The 24,973-nt window shown below is 32.1% G+C and overlaps 2 protein-coding genes across 2 annotated transcripts; one reads left to right on the plus strand and one right to left on the minus strand.

The window, feature by feature from the left end:
- Nucleotides 1-2,584: 2,584 nt before the first annotated feature.
- Nucleotides 2,585-14,768, minus strand: LOC143043823 (uncharacterized). The gene is made up of 8 exons (XM_076216001.1): nucleotides 14,738-14,768; nucleotides 14,316-14,357; nucleotides 9,861-10,029; nucleotides 7,047-7,267; nucleotides 5,365-5,649; nucleotides 4,936-4,998; nucleotides 3,445-3,474; nucleotides 2,585-2,898 (listed from the first exon to the last, which is right to left on the minus strand). The coding sequence occupies exons 1-8, from the start codon at nucleotides 14,766-14,768 to the stop codon at nucleotides 2,606-2,608; spliced, it is 1,134 nt and encodes a 377-aa protein (XP_076072116.1). The 3' UTR covers nucleotides 2,585-2,605.
- A 1,131-nt stretch (nucleotides 14,769-15,899) lies between these two features.
- On the plus strand, nucleotides 15,900-23,176 carry LOC143043665 (transient receptor potential cation channel subfamily M member-like 2). Its single transcript, XM_076215866.1, has 6 exons — nucleotides 15,900-16,176; nucleotides 16,920-17,097; nucleotides 18,831-18,987; nucleotides 19,436-19,617; nucleotides 20,391-20,520; nucleotides 22,072-23,176. Exons 1-6 carry the CDS (start codon nucleotides 16,003-16,005, stop codon nucleotides 22,223-22,225), a joined length of 975 nt encoding a protein of 324 aa, XP_076071981.1. The 5' UTR covers nucleotides 15,900-16,002; the 3' UTR covers nucleotides 22,226-23,176.
- Nucleotides 23,177-24,973: the final 1,797 nt, after the last annotated feature.

Here is a 24,973-nt window from a genome sequence, read left to right on the forward strand (position 1 = left end):
TATGTCTGCAATCAAATATTTAATTCATTAACAATTTTGTCCTATAATGCATTTCAGTAAATGCATCACTTGGTTGTCACATTTTCAAGAAATTAGACTTCTGACCTAGCTACGTAAATGACCTACGTTAACCATTGCCTCACGTACTTCTAACAATATTGAGGTACCAAATTTTATTCATTTTAGTTTCTCTGTCACCTGATTAAAAACGTCTTGCATTTATCAAAGGCAGTACCCTACACCCCGTAAGGAATATGTCAAATCCAAATTTTGCCTTTTTTAAAACTCTTTGTAATTTTGCGTCTGGTGTAAATACAAAAATTCAATCCTGGTATCTATGATGAGTTAATGATACTATTATAAATTATCACAGCGCTCCAAATATGAATTAATATCACCTTAAATCTGCTACCAGTATAAGAAATGTTAACTAGTTTTATATGCAATCACTTTTAATTGATTGTTTGGTGATTAACGCTACTTTCAGCAATATTGGCTATTCCGTGATGGTAAGTTTGCATTGATGGCGGAAGATGGAGTACTCGGAGCAACCCACCGACCTTCGATAGGAAAACTGATAATCCTAGTCAATTGAAGTCTAGCACACCTCTCACGAACGGGAGGCAACTCGTTACTTAAGTGATGAAAGATTTGTTATTCAGAAGTGACTTTCACGTTGAAGAACTGTCACTTCTGGGCCAAATTCATTATATATAGAGATAACTGTAAGCAGCAAGAATGTCCAGTGAAGTAAGATCTACAAACACATCACCAACACCAAAACATAATTTTGTCATGTGTCCTTGGTTTAATATGCAAAAAGACCAAGGTGAGCGACACAGGCTCTTTTGAGCCTCTAGTTTGTAACTGATATCTTGTGTTGACATTATCAGCAATTATTTCGAAACAGCAACGAGACGAAAGAGATAAAGGAATCCATTTTTGCATTTAATTACGCAATTTTAGGAAGTAGAAATAAACGCGAATATTAACCGTAGAAAATATGTAAAACTTGGATCTTTCGTATTTCATTACATCGAGTACTGTGAAAATCGTGAAATTAAATAGACGTGAAGTAAGATTGAATGGTCTAAATGCGAAATAATGTATCCGCGACAATAATAACATTAACGGTACCAATTTTCCTACACCAGATGCGCATTTCGACAAAACATGTCTCTTCAGTGATGCTCGTTGCCACAATATTTAAAATCAAAAGCTTATATAAAAGATGAAGAGCTATAATCCAAAAGGTCCAAAAAGTATAGCCAAATCCGTGAAAGGAATTAGAGCTTTACATAAGGGAGATACATTCCTTAATTTATAATAAATTTTAACATTTTGTAACAACACATTTTAATAACACAAAAAAATCCGTATTTTCATGCCAGTACCGAAGTACCGGCTACTGGGCTGGTGATACCCGCAGGGACTAACAGTACACCAGCAGAGGCATTTACCCAGTGGTAGTAATAAAATTAACGGTACCAATTTTCCTGCACCAAATTGACTGACAGTTTATCAGATTTAATTTCATATGTCTTTGATCTTTACCAAATATTGTTTTATAATTGTATCTTTATAATAGATTTATGGCAATGAAAGTTACTGTTGCCTCAAATTTCTTAGATGAGTGACTTAACCCAAATATTTTGCTAGAAATCAAGATAACAGAGCGTTGTAGTATACATGCATGGAAAACATACAAGAGAGGCGAAAGATACAAAAGGAACATTCAGACCAAAAGACAAACAACAGGTCGCGGAAAACAACATAAAAACTGAAGACCGAGCAACACGAACTCTATCAATAATTGGAGGTAACGTCAAGTGCGTCGAAAGGAACGCAGATACTACTCCACATGTGGCACATAACAATAACTACCTTCATACACCGGGAGCAATTTGAAAAAAAGGACAGGGAAAAGCAATTTGAGTATGGTGACTAACGGGTTCTAAAATATAATGGCATACATATTGTAAGAGTAGAATAAATAAATGATTGTGACGCTTGTTGGTAAAACTTCGCCGTATTACGTGCAACTGCTGATATAACTAGTCTGTAGATTTCAGTTTGGATGTCGTGGCGAAAAATGGTTTCCTTATCTTAAATGATGCAAAAACATCATAAATTCTCCACAAAAATGCTACTGAGGATGACACAGCACGGGAACAAAACGCCTATAACACAACTAGCGACTAGATATCCTGAAGTAGTTCATCTGATTTGAGATTCTTTGAAATAAAAGGAGTTATAGAAACGGAATATTGAAGAATAAAAATATTCCCTAAACCATCCAGTAAAAACGAAAAACATTCTTTTGATTCTGGGACCTTGGTCTAGTAAATCTAGTAAACCTGGCACCTGACTTTGCTTGTTGTCAATATTTACGATATCTCAACATTGGTGAAGTAATGTCGCCTTAATCAACAATATCTACAACTATGATGTACGCAATGGAATTTGATAAATTTGGATTATATATATACAGCATTTGTAAGAAAAATAAAATGTACAATGTGCATATCATCATACAAATTGTATATAAATCACCGAAACCACTTTATCTAACTACATAATAATATTTCAACGAGTAAAATTATGTTTATTCTTTTATCTTTTTTATCAAGAAAACATAAATGGTCTGAATGTCAGTCAACATCAGTACAGAAACAACTATCGCTAACAGTGTAATTCCTAAAGATCCAACAGCTTTCGATGATGGACGTGGATCCTCTGCGCATGTCAGTTTTCTTTTTGTTGCAGACAAGTCTTCCTTTGCAATTGAGAGGTTTTTCTTTATCTCGGCTGTGATATCCTGAACGTTGTCCATAGTGACTGTACTGGACTTTGGAGTAGGACAATTACATGTACACGTGTTGAGATTCAAAGGTGTACCTATAACACTCTTAAAATGATAATATTTCAGTTTAGCACTTTAAAGAACAGAATTATAAATATTAAAAACCAAAACGTTAAACCTATGCTGCATGTTCGTGGTTTAAATAATACGCAAAACTGTAAACATAACCGTATTCATATCTAGATTTAGACGTTCTGCTTATTTTATTATTTTTGACCATGACTTTGGCTTCTGTTATCGGAGTTTTGCTTTTCGAGTTCACACTGGATATCTTACTTCACTTGTTCTACGACTTCATTGTACGTATGTCGATTAAATCCTGTCATAGAGTTTGTACGGTCTAATCTCCACATCTGGAGGTCGACTGTTCACCTTGACAGAAACTTTTTGTTTATTTTAAACGGCGTTTTTTGAGTGTATAGCTTACATAATTTTGCCTCACAAGTAGTCAAAACAAGTTCATGTATACCATCATGAATGGTTTCTATTCGGATGCTTGACCTCTTCTCAGGACTATTCTCAGTTTTGTATGGTAGCAATACTATTTGTAGCGAACGTTCCATATGTAATTAAATACTTACTTTGCTTTTCAGTAGTACCATCGTCAAAGCCTAAAATACATTTACATACGTATATATATCCTTATCTTAGAAACAGACAATAGTACTTAAACATCAGTACAGGTCACAGTTAAACAGGATTTATTTATTAATTGATTGATTAACTGATCGGTGTTAAACGCTACTGTCATCACTTATGGATGTTGCATAGCTATTGGTTTTCACTAGTGAAGGACGAAAAATAGGATAAACGTCAATAAGATAGCGACCCAATGACACACAAATCAAAAGACATCTCCATGTCAATAAAGGATCATATGAGTAAGCAATGATAAAACATTTTAATTTTCTCACTAGGATAGACAAAATAATAGAAAAAGAACGCGTTTTATAGCCAACACTTGTTTGATCGCTTTTCAAATATCCGAATTCTCCAAAATCGATAATTTCTGTGTTCATCTTTTTGTCAGTTGTGGTTTTGCTTTGTGGTCTTCTGATGAGTCTAGTGTTTTCCAACTATTTGTAACAGTTTGTATTATTACACAACTGATCCATGTCAAGGTGTCTCGGTGGCCAAGTCGTTTAAGTTATCTACTTATATAATCGATAGTCAGTCAACACGGATGTTTTGAGTTCGAACACTGCTCTTCCTGGTGCGCTATTTTTCAATCTTAATTGTCTAGCATTTTCTGTTTTCTTATCGAAGTTCACTAATTTTCTCCGGGCACTCCGGCTTCCTCAATCAATAATTCTGGCGGGCAAAATATAGCCACACAGAGGAGCTAAAAGTGGCACTTATACACCAACAACAATCAATGTCATGAACTGTCGCACTCATGTTTAACACGCTATATTCTGTATATATGATTGTCGCAAGTCTTGAGATCGAAATTCAGTGGCTGTAGTTATTTGTTGTTGGTCAGATTTTCTTTTTCTAGTAAAATAATGCATCTGTTGCGATGTACTTTTAATTGTTTGACGTTTCGTAATGTATGTGTTGACTATATATAGCATTTTAGTGTTATATACATAATGGTTGTATGTGGAGTATTTGTAAAGTTTTGATATCGAGTGCAAATTCAAACCTGATAATAAGTCTATCTCAGTAGGTATTATTCGGTGGAAAGTCGGACGGGATTGTGATAACGGTGAATGGAACATATCCGTTGTAATTTTATGAACCATAAACGTGGTCTTTTTTTTATTAACATTATGTTGAAACATTTATGTCAAAAACCAAGGACTTTTTAAAAATGGGTGGCACTCAAAACCCAAATAAATGTATTGAACAAAACGCTAAGCGATATAAACTAAACCAGTTCAAACCAATAGTTTTCTTTATTAGTGTTCTTGTTGCCCAGTCGTTAGTTTTCTATATCGTGTTTCGCTTATTTCCAGATTATTGTCTGAGATTTCGACATATCAGTTTGAATATCCAGGGTGTTTTTTCCACTTCTTTTAAAGAAAAGCTGAAGTCGACGGTAATATTGAATATGAAAAATATACACTTACAATCGAATACATTTTCGGTCTGATCTATCACTGGGCCTCCAAATCGATTGAAAGCAAAGTATACTAAAATAAAAAAAAAAACAAACAAAAAAAATAGATCGCTGTATGCTTTATAAAAAACAACGAAAAAATGCTAAAATGCGTAATATGTTTCTGTGGATTTATAGTAGATTCTTAAACAATATATATCTGTTTTTGTTAAAATCATATTTCCTTAGATCGTTTTTAATGTTATGTTTGCACTATACTTTATTTTCTAAGTGAATGTTCCTTTACTCTCCCTCTCTCTCTCTCTCATGTACTTTTGATTATGTAAAACTTAATATATTTTTTCTATTTATATCTTTGGTTGAGAAAACACCCGAAAATGATTATTCAGAAGCTTATGTTTTGAACAAGTAAACCATTACAATTTTTGTTAATACACACCTCTTTGCCATGATTTCCAGTAGAACTGTGTTTTATCTTCCGCTGTAACAAACACGAATTCATGTTTTGCCTCCATATCACCAAAGTTTTTGTCCATATAATGATAGCAATTAGATTCAGTGTGGTTAAACAGAGCTCCCAAACAATGCATGCTGTTGACTTCACAGTATTCCATACAAATCTCAAAGGATGCATGCAGTTTAATAGATGACTTAACGTATGGTGAATTTATGTTTACAGACGACACATTAGCTGTTGTTAACGTGGTTGTATCTATATCACCTTCTAAAATGAATGAGTAAACGTTAATACTTATGTCCATACAATTAAAAAAAATTAGTAATTAGAAAAAATGTGGTATGAGGGCTAATGAGACAACTATTCACCAGACGACAACAACTAAACAGGCCTGAGGGCCCTCTTGGGGTTTTTGATTATGTGATTACTTGGCCGTTTTTTTAATGATTATTTGATTATTAAGCCAAATATTTCATGATTATTTGATTACCTAGGACTGTTTTTTTAGTTAATGATTATTTGATTACTAAAGATAAGCAAATATTTAATGATTATGTGATTATATTGGCAAAAAAATGGTGATTATGTGATTACTAGGACCCCCCCCCCCCATGAGGGGCCTCACCAAAAGCCTTACCTTCCCGTTGAATTGTTTTTGTAATTTTGTTTAAAAAAACGAGATTTGATAAACTGGCAATTGAAACAATTGTCCTTAACATTATAGTCGTTTGACTGAAGCTCGTAAATATTACAAATAAACCGTATAATGCAGACACAAAATTTAACACATTGCGTTAACAAAGGCATGTTAGACTTTAATTTCTGTTAATTCAGTTTCCATTTCTACAATACTTTGACATTGATTCAGTGGTAAATCTTGAAATACCCGTTTATAAATGCGTATCTTTTCAGTACACTTACATTAACGTAGGGTTTTGGTGAAATGTTTTGCTTGCAATTTGTTTTGTATTCGTTGCAGTAAATAAATAGGTGAAATAAGAAATTACACGTAAATACTAAACAATGACTTTTTGGTCATTTTATAGCTATTTACTAACTTGGTTTCTTTTTTAATTTAAGACATAATTCAAAAAACCAAATAAGAAAGTAAAGGCTTACTTGAAGATTATGGAATCGAAAGTCCGTCAAGATTGCATGCTCTGTAGTTTTGTTTTTTGAATTGAAACTGGAAAATGGTTGTTTTATATTTATAAACTAGCTAAACATAAGTTTGTAACATGCATAACAATGGTATATATCAAAATATGAGAAATTCATTTTGTGAAAATTTATAAGCAACTTTCCCAGCTTTTTATTATGAGTCATCATTTGATTATGCCAAAATTTAATAAATAATCTTGATAATTCATAATAAAATCAAAATATCTATGAGGCATAGTTTTTAAAGTGGCTATTGCATATTTATAGTGTTAAATAAGAAGCCTAGAAAACTTATCCTTACAAAGCACCTAACCATGATTTGGAAATAGACATACACAGACGGACATTCTTATTTCAAGTCGGTTTGTTTGCTTTCATGGTTTTTTTTACAATGTGTTTTTCACTGTATTTATTAATCGCCAAGATAAATTTTTTTTTTGGGGGGGGGGATGAATACGACAAAAAGTTATCTTCCTGTAGTGTTAGGTACCACCTTAACTTACCTCTTGAAATGCATACGTATGGATGTTTTTCTAAACAGTTCCCATATGAATAGACTTTTGACGATATATCATATAAAAGACATTCTCTGTTTCCTGAGACAGTTGGTAAATTTATTTTATTTACAATGTAGTCCTTCACCGGTTCACATGTGTCTGAGTAATACAACAAACCATCGTGCTCTGATTTAAGTGCTCCAACCCAGATGACAGTATCTTTGAAACTTAATTCAGAAAAAAATACCAACGACAGACATTTAAATACGAATAAACACATACATCATAGATACAAGGACTTAAATTTTGTATTAACGTCAGACGCTTGTTTCGTCGACAAAAGACGCAGTGACAATCGAATCAAAAATAGTATCGAAATGAAGTGTACAAAATATGCTCGCGTATACATATGTTTACATGTGTGTTACATATTTGTTTTTCGTTCTTTTTTTGTTCATAAATAAAGCCATTACTTATCTCGTTTGAATTGTTTCACATTTGTCATTCTGGGCCTTTAATAGCTGACTTTGTGGTATTGGCATTGTTAATTGGTAAAGGCCTTACGGTGACTTATAGTTTTAAATTTTTGTGGCATTTGGTCTCTTGTGGAGACTTTGCTCATTGGCAATCATACCACATCTTCTTTTTGATATATTGACCAAGGCTCGACATGTCTCAACCTGTCTCGACTAGTCTTGACCTTTCAAACGCAACCCTATTTGTAATATACAAGTCAAAATATTCTGAACAACTTTCCTCGATTGTAGGTCTAAAATTGTTCTATCTAAGCTACATTTACATTGAGACAAAGACGATAAGTTACTGTAGGAAACTAAATTAATAAACATAATGTTGTAAATCTATAACTCTTTTACCAAAACCATGTCCAACATGATAACATTTTCCAGTAACCAATGATTTTGCTCTCTTCTATTTTCCCACAATCTGTGAGCAAAGCACAACAACAATCTACCAAACATTACATTATAAACTAAAAACTAAGCGATATCAACCATAAAAGGCGGAGCTGATTTCGCCCTCTCGCGGAGGAAAATGCGGATTATGTTCCAATGATTTGATTCAGTTTGAAAAGGTCAAAATTAGTACGCATGTAGCTGTTAAACTTAATTGTAGGCCCCCTTAAAGATGTACTTAATGTGAGGTTAAGGAACTTTTGTCAGAGGTTCAGACTCATTGTGTTTTTTTCTACGATACAGGGTAAAATATTTTGCCTCATAACACCCTTTTTTTTTATATAAGACTTCAATGGCTCCCAATTGTGTTTTTTTCAAATTACAGATTTCGAAAAGCAGCTCCATATGATATCAACATGTTAAGCGTATTTTCTTTCTGAACCTGTATTTTACTGACTTCTAGTATCGATTTTAAATTCTAGATTATTTTCATTTCACCTAAGAACATCCTAAAGGGGGATCGCGGGTCTAAATCATTTTTTAAAAATTTAATATAGGATTTTTCTATATTTTTCTATAAATGAACTTTATCTTATACTTAATAGAAAAATGAAATAAAAATTGGGGTCAACGTTCATTTACGCTCACAATCTGCCTTCGAAAGAAGCATACATTTTTGTTAATGTCCTTTTTTTTTTTGTTGAACTAATAGGAGAAAAAGGTAATATCGAAATAAAAAAGAACTAAATAACAGAAATCGCTTAATAATTTAATAATTAATAAATTATAATATTGAAATAATTTGTCCCAAAAGAACTTTTTTTATAGACCAGGTGTATTTTTTAAGTTATGTCTTTTTTTTAAATGCACTTCGAAATTACTTTGTTCTCGAGTTACATGTGAAACCTCTGCGATGGTTCATGATAAGCACGAATTAGATAATGGGTACTTTTCCTTGATATCATAATCGCAGAAAAGAGGTGGGGATTGTAACCAAAAAATGTGTTTACAAACTAGATTTATTTATTGATCTCTGTAGAAGATTTTCTCTGGCAAATCGATCATAGACATTTCTGTACCACATTTGGTGAGGTTTTGGATCACTCGGTTGCATACTTATATTTAGCATATATTGTGAAATATAGTAATCAAAAACTTGATCGCCAACAGTTTTCCTGTTTACATGTTTTTACTCTAATAATTTTTCATGTCCTCTATAGCTTGCTGTTCGGTGTGAGCCACGGCTCAGTATTGAAGACCGTACTTTGACCGATAACGGTTCACTTTGCATACATATGCATGGAAATTTATCTCATTGCTACTTATATCACAGCTTCTTATACATGAGACAACATGGACAAATAACTCTATCTCAAATATCGTCAGTCGAAAAAGATAGTTTAGTGCTGATCATTCTTGCAATCTGAATGTTTTCAAATAACTACTTTGACTCCTCTGTTTACCCTCGATTAAATTAGTGGAAAAATTAACTGTTATATATGAAATCGAAATAAAACGAAAAAAAGTATCCATTGAAATTGTACAGATGGTAAGATTGGTTTTACTTGTTTTCGTTGCTCTTGACAGAGTACCAGAATGTTAGACTAGAGTAGATAAAATATTATAAACTCCCGAGTCAAAGTCGGTATTAATAAAAAAAAAAGTATTTTGATAAAATGTTTTTGTGTGATATTTTCTAGTTTATACTCAATCCGTTAAATCTTTAAAAGTGTTTTGTTTTTTAAGTGGAATTTGATGCGACTGTGATACAAGTAAGAAGTTAAGCGGTATAAAACCAGGTTCAATTCACTATTTTCTACATTTCAAAATGCATGTACCAAGTAAGTTATATGACAGTATTTTGTGCTTTACAATTTTCATGCAGATATCTCAACTCTTTTCCTACCTGAGTTCTGTTGAATCAAGGTATATTGCAACATTCGTAATGAGATGTTGTCGGTTGACCACAGTCTTTCCAAATAAACAATCCCTATTGTGCGCATGTTTAGCAGAATACCACGTGACCGATTCATTTATGTAAAATACTGTACTATTTTCATTCCAACCATCTCCAGCTAAATAGTAGAAATGTGATTTAAATTTCAGAAATTAAATTGCCAACCATTCTACATATTATAATCAAAATAAGTTGCATCATAAATAAGCATCACTGAAGAGACATGTGTTGTCGAAATGCGCATCTGGTGCAAGAAAATTGGTACCGTTAATTTTATTACTACCACTGGGTCGATGCCTCTGCTGGTGGACTATTAGTCCCCGAGGGGATCACCAGCCCAGTAGCCAGTACTTCGGTACTGGCATGAAAATACGGATTTTTTGTGTTATTAAAATTTGCTGTTACAAAATAGGAGAAAATATTATAAATTAAGGAATGTATCTCCCTCATGCAAAGCTCTGATTCCTTTCACGGATTTGGCTATACTTTTTGGACCTTTTAGATTAAAACTCTTCATCTTTTATATAAGCTTTGGATTTTACATATTTTGGCCACGAGCATCACTGAAGAGACATGTGTTGTCGAAATGCGCATCTGGTGCAAGAAAATTGGTACCGTTAATTTTATTGCATCGACTTGATATCTATGTAACAAGGGTTGAAGACATTAAAAACAGATTGAATTTGGACAAGAAAAGACGATTATGAAAATTAAAAAAAAATCGCCAAGAAGTGTAAGAAAAACTAAATTAATACCTTGATCAAGGTAATGCAATATTGTTTACGTTGAGGAAATCACAAGCACATGTCAGTAAAACTGTAATTAAGTAAACACATTTTTAGATTTTTATTCTGCATCGGTTTCATGAACACCGGATAAGGGTTTAATATAAGTGGATATGAACACATAGGAACTTGCACTGTAATGTACAATCAATCCACATACGAAAATTCCAAAGTATTATCATGATCTTTCAATAACGTCAAGTGTTCTAGGAATATTCGAGGGTACAGATACGAGACAGAAAGAAAGACATATGGACTGTATATACCAATAGTTGCAGAAAGAGATTTGGGTAAAACATATTACAATAGTGAGGCCCCTCATGGGGGGGGGGGGGGTCCTAGTAATCACATAATCACCATTTTTTTGCCAATATAATCACATAATCATTAAATATTTGCTTATCTTTAGAAATCAAATAATCATAAACTAAAAATACAGTCCTAGGTAATCAAATAATCATGAAATATTTGGCTTAATAATCAAATAATCATTAAAAAAAACGGCCAAGTAATCACATAATCAAAAACCCCATGAGGGCCCTCAATAGTCATTATTTTTGTTGTCATCGACACGGATTATGTCAAAACTAAAATAAGATGCATTTTTTTTCTCTGCGTTTTTACAAACATTGTTTGATATAAATCTTTGAAAATGAATAATCTTAATTATTATCCGTTTCGTCTTGATCAAAATTGATAATTTAAAAATGTACGAGAAACATAACAAATAGAATATTTTAGTTATACAAAAAATGAAAATGTTTAATATACCTGATTGGTTAAGTTTTATACGATATATCTATAACATGTGTTTGTATTCAAATGGATTAGTGACATTTGTACCACCTCTTAGATTGTGGTTTAACATCTGTGTCGTTTGTGTGCTAAAATATGATTCTTATACCAAGAGTGACTTTACACTGCTTTACGACGTTTCTCGGTATTTTGTACATCTAACATTCATGTATTTATTTTTGATGATTTTGTCATGGTTTCGGTTGAATTATTTGTTATGTCGTATCGTTTGTTGTCCAAATAATTATAAAATTGCCTTTCAATGCCATCATTGTCATATCCCGAATAGGTTTGTTATACCAAATTTGAATTTTGCTGTGAGGCTAGTCCTGGTTTTTGTTTCAACCAACATAATTTTTGAAGTTTCTGTTACAGTTTAAGTTGGATAATCTCCTATAATGTCTTACCGTCTGTAGAAGAAAAAAATATAAAATTGCCTTTCCATTCTATCATTGTCAGTATCGTCTATTATATTATTTGTTTGTACATTTTTTCTGTTAGTAATGTATTCGTGTGTGTTTGTAAACAGAAACAGAACAAAAAGAAAAAGAGTTACATATAGTGACTTACAATCGAAAAGTAGTACAGTGAAACCTGGGTAAACCGAACCCTGATAAAACCGAATTTCAGTTTAAACCGAACAATTTTCAAAGTCCCACAAAATTTCCCTATCAATTAACGTTAATCTAACCTGAAAAAACCGAACCCTGTCAACACCAAATTCCGAACGCTTTTTGAAGGCTCGTTAGTAAATTTGTATCTAAAAATTACCTGTCAAAATCGATCAATACCAATCAAAACAATAAAATATAATTAATTATTTGCATGATTTAATTAAACAAACACAGGATGGCAGAGTATCCCCGAAGGTATTTGAGGTTTATTGAACTTGTGAGTTGTTATTACAAACTAATTAGCATGTCTGTGTGCATGTATAAAGTGATTTTTTGTAAAGAAACGTTAAACTGGTCAGCTACCCCCATCGCCGATAATGACAATTCATTCAGAGAGTATACATCTGTCAAAATTATTTGACTAATCACCACATTTAGTTAAACATGTCAGGCAGAGGTGGATCGTTATGACATCGAGCAGTGAGTCATGCTCACCTTCGTTGTTGACTGGAGATATCTTCACCATTGTACACTTACTTGAACATCAAACCGCCAACTGGGACCTCTCAGCAAGGAATGGAGATTACAAGCTAGTAATAAGATGGAAAAAGTCCAGACAACATGAAGTGCAGACCGAGTCACCTACAACACAAAAGACACGGAAACGGTCATCAAAAGCTAGATCTGACAGGAACAAACGCCGTCTAGAAGCTTACATAGCCAAGAAGTCCACACAATCGACGTCCACACCAACGACAAGTGAGAATGGAAAACCCGCTCAAAAAAAATGTCTAGAAAATGACCCCGATGTAGAGATTACCAACAATACCGAAGAGAACGGAGAAAATACCGCTCAACATACAGAGGTAATGATTACACAGGAAGAACCGTTAATCACAGTACCCAATGTTGACAGAACACTATCCTGTAAACCACACGAGGATCCCGCCTGCACAACAGGTGCCGAGGGTCAACTTTCAGCAAGTTATGCAGGAATGGAAAAAACTAAAACTAAAACTGAACGAACTTCAAGATACAGGATAGGAAAGATCACTCTCGACCTCCCACAAAAGACCTTTCTGTTCGAGATAGAAAAGGAAAACAGTTTTATCCTTGTCTATTCAGATAAACTGTACCCCTATAAACTAATTGAAAAAGAAAAAGATCCGACTTTCTATAGCGCCATCAAAAGAAGTCATGACCACTGGTTAGACGTACGAGACAAGATGAATTTCTTGTACTCAGAAGAACGTAAATTGAACATCGAAGAAGTGGCTAAGAAGAACAATTTGAAATTAAGAAAAATAGATAAAATAAAGGCTATATGAGCCCAAACCCGTTAAATATCCTTAACTGTTATATCTTTGTGTTAACGGGGCGAGATAAGCCCACCCCTTTTCTTGCCCTAAAAAAAAAAAAAATAATGACAAGAAAGGAACTTTCCCTCAGATCAATTAAATGCACCTTACTCAAATAATTACTGCCACAAAATCGAAACTGTCATTCTGTAGCTAAACTGTTTTATTAAATAATAGTTTTAAAGCCTTTCATCGGATTAAGAAGTCGTGCAACACAACAAGGTCAATGGATTTCGATTGCTGGATTCCCATTAGAGGTACTATATATTTGATTCGAATGCTCCCGAAGACTTCCGTTAGCTATTTAGCAACGATAAAGTCCGAGAATAAACTGGACCCCTGTTGTTGTTTCACTGTTATCGTGTGACGAAGTATCAATCAGCGGGTGACCAGTTTAGTCCGAGAACTCGTGTGTACAATGACATTCCCGATTCAACTACGGAATCGTCATATGACAGTGACTGTGAATCTGAATTGGTCAGTGAATTAACGGATGAGAAAATAATTATAAAAAGCAAAATCACTCCAAGTCGGACATCTCCCAACGACGAGCGTGATTGACGGAGTGGCGTTAGATTTATAAACAAAAATGTGGCAAAACGTCTATCTTTTATCTTCTTTTATTTTTACATTTACATCTAAATCAACACAAAAATAAACTGTCGGCTGTTGTGTCACCTATTATTCCTGCCAAAATTATTTTGGTGTCGACTTCCGTCTACCTCTACAATCCGAACACCTGTGAAAACCGAACAAAACGCTAAGTCCCGTGGGTGTTCGGTTTGGACAGGTTTCACTGTATATCCGACCCTGAACAGACGAATGGTGAGTGATTTTAGAGTACAGACTTACCATACACTGTTTCTGTTGTTGTAGCGTATATATTAAACATCACTGAAAGGAAAATATAATATATATATATATTTTACATTATGTATATGATGCATTTTTTTTAACAAATAAATGTGACAAAATACACACTTTTGTTAAATATACAAGTTATACATAATTTACAAACAATATTATTTTCTATTGCTGCATAGTCTATTTTCTGATTTAATCATCGTGAAATGCTATGACTGTACATCATTGGCAAATCATATATCACGTTCAATTCAAATCCGGTTTATTCTAAATCGAAATCGAAGAGTGTAGGACATTTGTACGTATATATATTTTAGAATTCTTTTTTGTGCCAAAATGTTTACAAAAGTATATAAGCTTTGATGAATCCAAACACTCAACACATTTTATTTGTCAACGCGTGTACTCACTTGCAGTCAGAATTAAAAACCACTGTCCCATTTTATATCAAAGACTTCTTCAACGCCTAAAAACTCATTTTTTTCAGTAATTAAACGAATTTCAATTAATTACCTAACAAACCGAAGATTCGAATTGTTAATTTTGAGCCAATATTAAATTTTACCTAACCGTGTGAACAATAAAAACAAACGGTTGTCACCGTTTAAAACTTGAATTGTTTTTATTAAAATCTAATATATCCCAATGGTTATTATAAATTTAATCAAATGATATTAAGAATAAGTTAGAATATCGAATACTGATTGTTTCAGCAAACACAACCCCATTAGCCACTATCAGTTAAATGCAATGTTATGCTCAATACATTTAGAAATCGAATATAGAGACACAATATAAAGTACATGGAATCAGAAATGTTTATTTAATAAGTTCAAATTACTTTATTTCCTTTTGTTATCAGTAATTATTTCTCATGTCCATTATAATTAGATCAAATACAAAACATCGATCGCTAACGTTGTATACGTTGATCTTAAAAGAGGGACGAAAGATACCAAAGGGACAGTCAAACTCATAAATCTAAAACAAACTGACAACGCCATGGCTAAAAATAAAAAAGATACCAGAGGGACAGTCAAACTCATAAATCGAAAACAAACTGACAACTACATGGCTAAAAACGAAAAGGACAAACACACAAACAATAGAAAACATGACACATTATAGAAAACTATAGAATAATCAACACGAACTCCATCAAAAACTAAGAAGGGTAAGCAGATCCTGCTCCGCATATATAATCGTACATATTCTTGCCAGATCGAAGATATGAATGATTGATCAGGTTTACACGTCAATACGCAACTAACCTTTACGACACACATATTTAAAACTTTTTGACGCCAGGCTAGCAATGCAGTTGTACGACTACAAATCAGACGTTTTGATTTAACACTTTACGTGAAATGATTTTTATTTCAAACTTTTGTCATTTTGAAATTCAAAATAATTAGGTTTTCCTTGACATATCACTGAATAACATCTTATCAAATTATATTACAGATGCAGACATTTTTACAGCATATCAAGATGTCTTAAAATAATATAAACAATCAACACTGAAACTTGCACTTTTGGTCATTAACTTGGTTTGTTAAACTTATTTTACAAATTTCACAAATTCTATTTACAGATATTGCAGACGAACAAGGGCTCACTACTAAAAAATCTGAAGTTTTGGGCGAAAGATGTCTGGAATATATTCGACATAACTATGTATCTCATGTTCCTGATGTCTGTTGTGCTAAGATGTTTATTAAATTCGGACCAGTTTTATTTTGCACGAATGGCTTATGCCGTTACTTTATCAATGTTTATTTTACGCAGTATGCATTTCTTTTTCATCGAAAGATTCATTGGACCTAAAGTTGTAATGATAGGAAGAATGGTAAGCGTATATTTACACAAATGAAAAAATCTTATTATGGATGGACTACAAACTGTAACAATAGTTATCAAAAGTACCGGGATTATAATTTAGTACGCCAGACGCGCGTTTCGTCTACATAAGACTCATCAGTGACGCTCATATCAAAATAGTTATAAAGCCAAACAATACAAAGTTGAAGAGCATAGAGGATCCAAAAACAACTGTTATATCAAATATACCAGACTTCATATTAGTTCTTTCCCATAATGTATAGGGTCGAGATTTTTTTTAAAATATGAATTATTTTTTTTTTTTTTACTTTACTAGTATAATGACATAATACTATACATTTTCAATAATATAAAAGTGAAATGTCGAGCAAAATTATAAATCGAAGAAAACAAAACAGGCATTAAATGACATGGACAAGATTGTGGTAACAAAACCTCAAAAATACACAGAAAAGCACAACATAGAAGTCAAATTAATAAAAACAAAAGAACATGTTAATATGAAATATCTCAATCTACTAAATTATTTCATTGTAAAGCTTAGTATATTTAAGATGCTTGAATAAATTAGATTGAACATAATAGCATTGCTAAAGATATTGTTCATGCTCCTAAAATAGTTTGTCAGCCTTTTCCCCTCTATTGTTGTTTTAATGTGAATCGTTTGCAATTAAAACATCAGATGTTTTGCGAACAATCAATAAGCCGATAAGTATAATCTTAATCTTAAATTTGACATTTTGTTGACAGTTTGGAGACCTAGGGTTTTTCATTGCTTTGTATGCACTGTTCGTCTTCAGTTTTGGAATCATATACCAGGCTCTATTGTTCCCAAATTCAGTGTCTTCCCCGTGGGAGTTGATAAAAGATCTGGTGTATTTACCATACTGGCAGTTGTATGGCGAGCTACATTTAGAACAAATTGAAGGTATCTTTTATGTTTATACATGTTTTCGTACTTGTTTACTTTTTATACAATAAGACATATTTGCTTGAATATATCCTAATTGATTATATAATAGAGTGAAGAAATTTAGTTTCCGTACCTTTCTGTATTCTAAAAGCTTCAAGATGTTCATTCACATTTGGTAAGTTAATAATTTCGTATGTGCAAAACTTTAAAACAATAACAGATACAATTGACTGATCATAAACCACCAAAACATATGACACAAGCTATTACAAATGTACCATATTACTGATCGTATTGTCATTCTATAATAATTTTCAATATTCTATCGGGAACATGCTATGTTTTTCTCCCTAAATTCCACACAGAAAGTTTAGATGATTAATATTGTATAGTGTTGCTTTCTATGTTGTGAGGTTACACAATTATTTCGCATTAGGTTGAAGGGTGGTATCTTCAAACCCGCTGTATTTGTTTACACCTGTCTTAAGTCAGGAACCTGATATTCAAGTGTTGTCGTTTGTTGGTGTCCCACTTGATTAGTGTTTCTCATTTTTCGTTTTTTGTATGAAATGGATTTACTCGTTTGAATGGTTTTGCACTAGTCATTTTTGGTGCACTTTATAGCTTGTTTGAGCCAAGTCTCCGTGTTGAAAAACGTACCTTTATCTATAATGCTTTATTTTTAAATTGTGACTTGGATGGAGCGTTGTCTCATTGGCACTCATATCAAATAAATAAGTCTGCATAGATTTCAAGAATTATTTAGAAGTCGAATAAACAAAGAAATGGGCAAGGCAAACATCAACAATATTTCAATGAGACAAGACATATAATCTGAAGGACATATGTTTAACAAAGTACCATTGCAATACAGACGTGTACGTTATAAAAAGGAATTCCAATATTAGATTTGTCAATACATTGAAATGAATTATCAGAAACTTGTCATCAATACTAAATACTCCAAGTTACACAAACCAATGAAGATACATAAGATATATCATTGCTTATCGATTGAATACTTCTTAACAACATAGACATAAGAATTTGTGGTATGAGTGCACCTTGAAGAATGATCTGTCCATAAAATTAACGCATTAAACAAAATAACATCTTAACAGATAAAAAAAAAGAAAATGTTTACTTTATGATTGCCAACAAGAAAACAAAAACCACAAAACGATTAAACTAAAAAATCAACACGAAATCAAACAAACAATAAATAAAAAAGAAAATGAAACAAACAACCACTAATGCGCTATATGCTACTGTCTTGTATGGTGCCGCAAAATAAAATATATTGACAGGAATAAGTTTTAATTTGATCTATTACTCAGCGAATTTTCGTACAGTCTTACATTCCTAACATACACAGTTATTGAATAACATTATATTCAATATGAAAACAAATTGTGTTTTGTTTTAAGATGATAACAAATTTAGTAAGAAAAGATTACACGGATAAGATTTAATTTTCTTGTTTGTTTTTTAAACCTAGAAATACTCAAATTAGTAGTTCTACCGTTAGATATCTCCATTAGTTGACTACATTTGTTTTCTCATTGTCAAGTTTATCCCATTTCTTCACTATATACTTGTTAAGCATACCAATTGCAAGCGTACTTCTCATATCTTTTCTCGTCTTAACCTTGGATTACCACTTACATATCATTAAGTATACTGCTTATATGTCTAGATTAATTTTAATTTTGCTCTTTTTACCTGAATTATATGTTGATATTACGCAGGGAAAGAACCTACGAAATGTACGAATAACCCTCAGTTATACACAAACGGAACAATGGAGCGATGTGCAGTAACTAACCAGTACAATGCGCTTATGATGGCAGTGTATCTTGTTCTAACGAATATTCTCTTAGTCAATATTCTGATTGCTATGTTTTCGTAAGTAATTGATACGATGCACATTTATATTGGATTAACTGTAAAATTATATTACACTATCGTAGTAATTAAATTGAGAAAGGAAATGGGGAATGTGTCAAAGCGATAACAACCCGACCATAGAGCAGACAACAGCTGCAGTTTATTTGTAAATTTCTCTTTTTGAATACAATGTTTGGTGTTCAGTACTTTTTATTTGTTTTACATGAAATGAATAATGAATGTTTCAGAAGCTTACACACTCGTACGAACAAACAATGTTAAGAAAGGCCTTGTCTATGCCTTTGTTGCTTTGTAAGAATTCATTTTGATAGTAAAAACAAATAATTTAAACGCCATGTTATTTTATCTGATACAGTGCTTAATATTTCTTTCGGACATGTCTAACTTGTCAAGTTAGAGTATTATAACAACAACGGATATATTGCGTAACTTTTGATTTTTACAGTCAAACATTCCAAACAGTACAAGACAATTCCGAAATCATTTGGAAATTCCACAGATATGCATTGGTATATGAATACTATGAAAGACCAATGTTCCCCATACCAATAGTTATACACTTATGGAGAATCGTTGTATTTTGTAATGGCAAACTACGTAAAACTAAGAAGTATGGAGGCGCCTTTGGTAAATATTTACAAGATATTATGGGGTTGAAAAGCATTGTATGCTATCTAATTTATACAACCTTTTCATACGGTAAAGGTTTCGTTTCATTGCTAAAGACCGTAAAGTTCCTGCAATTTTCTTACATCCTTTTTTTTTTTAAATTTGTTGAATGATTGTTTAATTGTTAAGCATACCACATGTACAACATCTAGTTTGCATAAGCATGTTAAATGAAAATGGCGAAATGGCTTAATCAGAATAAATATTGTTTTCAACCACTACTGAAAGTGTATATTGAATGACAAATTGTATTCTCATTCCTAAAGTAGAAATAAAAAAACAATTGACTAAATATCAAAGTGAAATATCAAATACAAGTGATTTACATTTTCTTGCATTGAACGGACAATAATGTTCCAGATGTCAATAGTTTGAAGCATTTTTCGTTTATTGGATAATGATACATTGTGATGCCAACACCATATACATTTGAACCAATTATCACATTTCATAATACATAACTAAATTCAGTTATATTTTTTGTAATGACAATCTTGTTATTAGAAAATCTTCAATGATGACAAAAAAACTTTTACAAACTTATATTGATTCATCTGAAAATTTCGGGAATTTATAATGTTTATTTATCTTATATTCCAAAATCTTTAAAGGAACAAACCAAAATGAACATTTAACAATGGTGTTGGTGTGACGTCTACGTGGAAAAATTCAAACAACATATTAGTATATTTGTAACATTTTTTGGTATAATTAATAAACCTTTTTTGTAGTGTTCGATGTAAAGCCTGAAGAAATTGAAAGACTACATATTGTTGAAAAAAATGCATACGAAACCTTTCAGAGCGGACCTTCTTTTGTTCGTAGTAGATATGATGCACGGAACATGATGACCGATGAAAGGTAAAAATACTATAAATCTTTTATTTTAATTTTGAATTTGAGTTCATTTATATGTTTCGGAGTTAAGTATGACGTCCATCTTCATTGAACTAGTACACTGTTTTTTTTTATTCATAAGCCATCTGAGATCTACCTCCCCGGGGGATGTTCTCGCGACGTTAAGTAAGGTAATTGGTGGCCTTCGGCTGTTTTTTTCTCTTAAGTCGAGTTGTTATCTCTTTGGAATATTCCTCATTTCAATTGTAAGTTTTATTTGATGTTTTCGAAACCAATCACATTGTATACTAAAAGAGGGATCTTACTCTTTGTAAGCTGATCGAGTTTTGGAAAAATAAAATAAAAACACCGATTAACAGATTTTTTAAGATGAAGATTTTTTATGCCAGGTTTATAAGGCATTATGTTTTCTGGTCTGCGCGTCCGTTTGTAAGGTTAGTTATATTAATGTATTTTTTCTCATTCTCACAGTCCGTTTGTAAACATTGTCACTATTAAATGTATTATTTTTGACAAAAAATAATGTGCCAGTCATGTTATATTGAGGTAAAAATGAATTGTTGTTTTGATTTTCAAAGTAGAGTTCATACTTTGACATACATATCAATTATATACTCATTTTTATAAATTTCCTGTTAGAAATTTTTCGAAAAACTAAGGATTTTTTTATTCCCAGGAATAGATAACCTTAGCCGTATTTGGCACGTTTTGGAAATAAGGGTCCTCAATTCTCTTCAACTGTGTACTTGTTTGAATTTATAATTTTGTTGATCTGAGCGTCACTAATGAGTCTCATGCAGACCAAACGCGCATCTTGCGTACTAAATCATAATCCTGGTAACTATCAACTATCATACAAATGTGGTCATGTGAATTTTCGTATTTTATAATGATTGACGGTAGGAAATGAATCTTACATTTCATTTCGTTAAAAAAATATCTAGGTCATTAACAGATATCATGTGTTTTTCATACCACCAGCATACTTTTTTTGGAATACTTTGGAACTTGAGGTAACATGGTTACTAAACGTGTACACAGATTAAAAAAAGGTGAACATTTAATGTTCGAACAACAAGTGATGAATATGCAACGAGATGCTATGTGAAACTCTGTTTATAGTACTAGATGTACTAGACTGGAAAAAAAAACTATTATGATGCGACTGTCATACAAGTAAGCAGCTTAACGATATAAAAACTAGGTTCAATCCACCATTTTCTACATTTAAAAATGCCTGTACCAAGTCAGGAATATGACAGTTGTTGTTCATTCGCTTGATGTGCTTTATCATTTGATTTTGCTATTTGATTAGGGACTTTCCGTTTTGAATTTTTTGAGTAGTTTTGTGATTTTACTTTTAATGCTAAGTATTCTTTTATTTGAAACAAAGATACATCTTGCACAATTTTTTGAAAAGTGCAAATTTAACAAAGACTGATCATTATGGAAAATCAATGGTGATATTATATATTTATAATTACGGTATTCGATTTTGCCTGGAATTCAGCGAAAATGCAATTTGCTTTGCAATGACGTTTCTATTTTTTTCAGGGATATGAATAAGGAAATCGATTCGACACCTACCCAGCATGACATAAAGGAATTACGAGAGGAAATACAACGAATGAGAGAATCTTTGATACAGGAGATTCGAATTTTAGATTACCGACAACCGGTTGCATATCTAGAGAATCCAAGGCGATAATACTGCATCTATAATGATTTAATACAATTTGATTAACACACCGTAGGAGAGACTTTTACTAATCATATCATAGCAACTAGCTACTTTTCTTGAGTCAAGATAACGTTTACTAATATAAAAAAAAAACTCTTTTGATATTTATTTAGAACAATTAATATTGATTAATAAGAAAATATATTTATCCAACTTTTATTAACCGTAGATTTGGAGATCATTCCTTGAGCTTTGTGTGATTGTTTGTTTTATTGCTTATGTATTGTATTTACTATCATGACTATTTGTTATAAGATCAAGATCGAACCCGTTTTCCTCGATGTAATGGCCGTATTCAGATGTGGTTTAAATATTAAGAACATTATTGACACCAAGTGACACTTAATGTATATTGAATTTCAATGTTCTCCTTATTCGAACATGAGTGCCAATGAGGCTCGCAATCTAAGTCAAGTTATAATTTGTAAAGGTGAACAATGATAGATGATAATACGTTTTAACACGGAGCCTTGGCTGACTTCAAACAGCTATTAAGGGCCCCAAAAAGAGACATGAAAACCAATCAAACATAAAAAACAACGGTTTATCATACATGTTATATTAAAAAGATGAGAAAAGACAAAAAACTTATGAACCACATCAACAAACAACAACCCCTGATTTGACCGTTTCCGTTGTCAATTACTATTGATTAACCAGTTAAAACAGTAGGCATTATACTTTGTACCATCAGCAAGTGTTTAACTAAAATACAAAATCAACACATTTTCTTTAAACTGTTTTACTAGCACTTTTCCTTTACCAATTCAAGTTAACGTGTTAAAAAGTGTATTGCTGTTTGTACTTCAGGACAGTTTCAAACAACGAGAGGGACAGATAAATATGATATGAGGTTATTTACTTCTTTTTTCCGTTTTTCTAGTTATCTTATTTTACCTTTGTTGCAATAGTTGGAAAACAAGCAAGGTATATGAAAGCGACTAAACTAATCGCTTTGTTATTTTGTAATAAAATGTTTTTGAATTAATTATGATTTTTTTCTGTATAATTTCTAAAATGCTGATTGCACGCATTTTGTAAAAAGCAATGTTTATCATTTCAAAAATGAAATAAAATATATCAGCATTACTTAAGATTTCCAAAGAGAGAAAAGATCAAGCTTTTCATCATCGTCAATGTTGTATATTTATCTCACTAGGTATTGCATTGTACAATCCACATATTGACGACCGGATACAACCGAAACTGACTAATGTTCTACTCTCCATAAAAGATGTGATAATTGATCGAATAAACTACCTCAAATTTTGCCATTACTTGCTATCAAACATCGGTCGTTATCGTTATCATTCTATAAAACCTTATGATCAAGCATGTCTAACAGCCAAGGTCAAATTCCCTCAAACCTTAACTGCATGATTCTTTATGCATGTCTCAATGGTACCCTTCACCCCTCTTGTATAGTATTTGTCATCATTTGGTATGTAGTCAAGCAACATTTAGATAAATATAGACATTAGGATAAAACTCATGTCGTGTCTTGTATCCTGAAAACAATAATAGATATGAACGTTGAAGCTGCAATTTAAAGTTCTTGTATCAACACAAAACTTAAAATGTATAAATAAGCAAACCAGACGAAAAATGACGTTTCCAAGATGGTCGAATCAAACAATTTAGCAAGTCTAAATAAGTATGTATTTGAAGGGCAAACAGAATCCAAAAGTCCGAATATTTTCAAACACATCAAACAAATGGACAACGAGTTCCATTTTTTCTGACTTGGTACAGGTGTATTCTTATATAGATAAATGGCTTATCAGGCCATATTTTATAATATATTCCTGGGGTAGATAACCGTTAGTATTTCGTAAAGAAATTAACATTTTGTAGACAGTTGATTTATAATTTGAACTATATCAATAACAATCCATTTTTAAATGTATCATTTTTTAAACAATATACAGTGATTAATCTAATAAGTTTGATTAGGTTTCCAGCTAATACGAAAACATCAAAGGTCAGAATGTTTGTTTGCTTGCTTAAGTTTTTTCTTTGCCATTTCGACACCTTTATTGATTGCTGACTGCAGAATGGCATGTTCCTTGTAAATAGCCTTCATGGTAACATTTTCTTATTTTTATATTCGAACTTTTGTAGATGTACATGTATAAAGAATATTTGATTACCGACGTGTTCACTTTAATTAATTATATGAAAGAAACCCACTAAATAAATTAAAAAAAATGGCTTCATGTAAATCACATCAACGTTATCAAAGGAAAATTACAAAGTAAAATAGTGTTTGATGAAAACTAAGGAAAATTACCAAAACAAACAATGCAAGCTAAAACGCACAAGACAGTGTTATGACGTAAATCACGTGACCCTGATGAAGAAAATCGTGTTTTCTACATACATTTGCCTAAACTTTAATAAAAGTTGTTTTACATGGTAATAGATTCATACAAGGACCATTATTATGGGTGTTTTGATATGTATCTGACCCATTTACAACTGTTTCATCCATCTTGGTTTCGACGTATAAATGCTTATTATCTGTGTAACACTTTTGCTCCACAAAACGCTTTTAAAAGGTTTGACAGTTTTATCATTTCTTCGTTTATATATTGAAATCTGAAAATTTGATTTCAAAATCAAAGAAACCAGAATTAAACAATATTACATTAAAACAATTCTCTAAAATATTTTCTTTCTTTTTACCAGTCGGCAATATTGACAGTGTAAATCAAA

The sequence above is a fragment of the Mytilus galloprovincialis genome, chromosome 8 (assembly GCF_965363235.1).
Source record: "Mytilus galloprovincialis chromosome 8, xbMytGall1.hap1.1, whole genome shotgun sequence".
Classification (NCBI taxonomy): domain Eukaryota; kingdom Metazoa; phylum Mollusca; class Bivalvia; order Mytilida; family Mytilidae; genus Mytilus; species Mytilus galloprovincialis.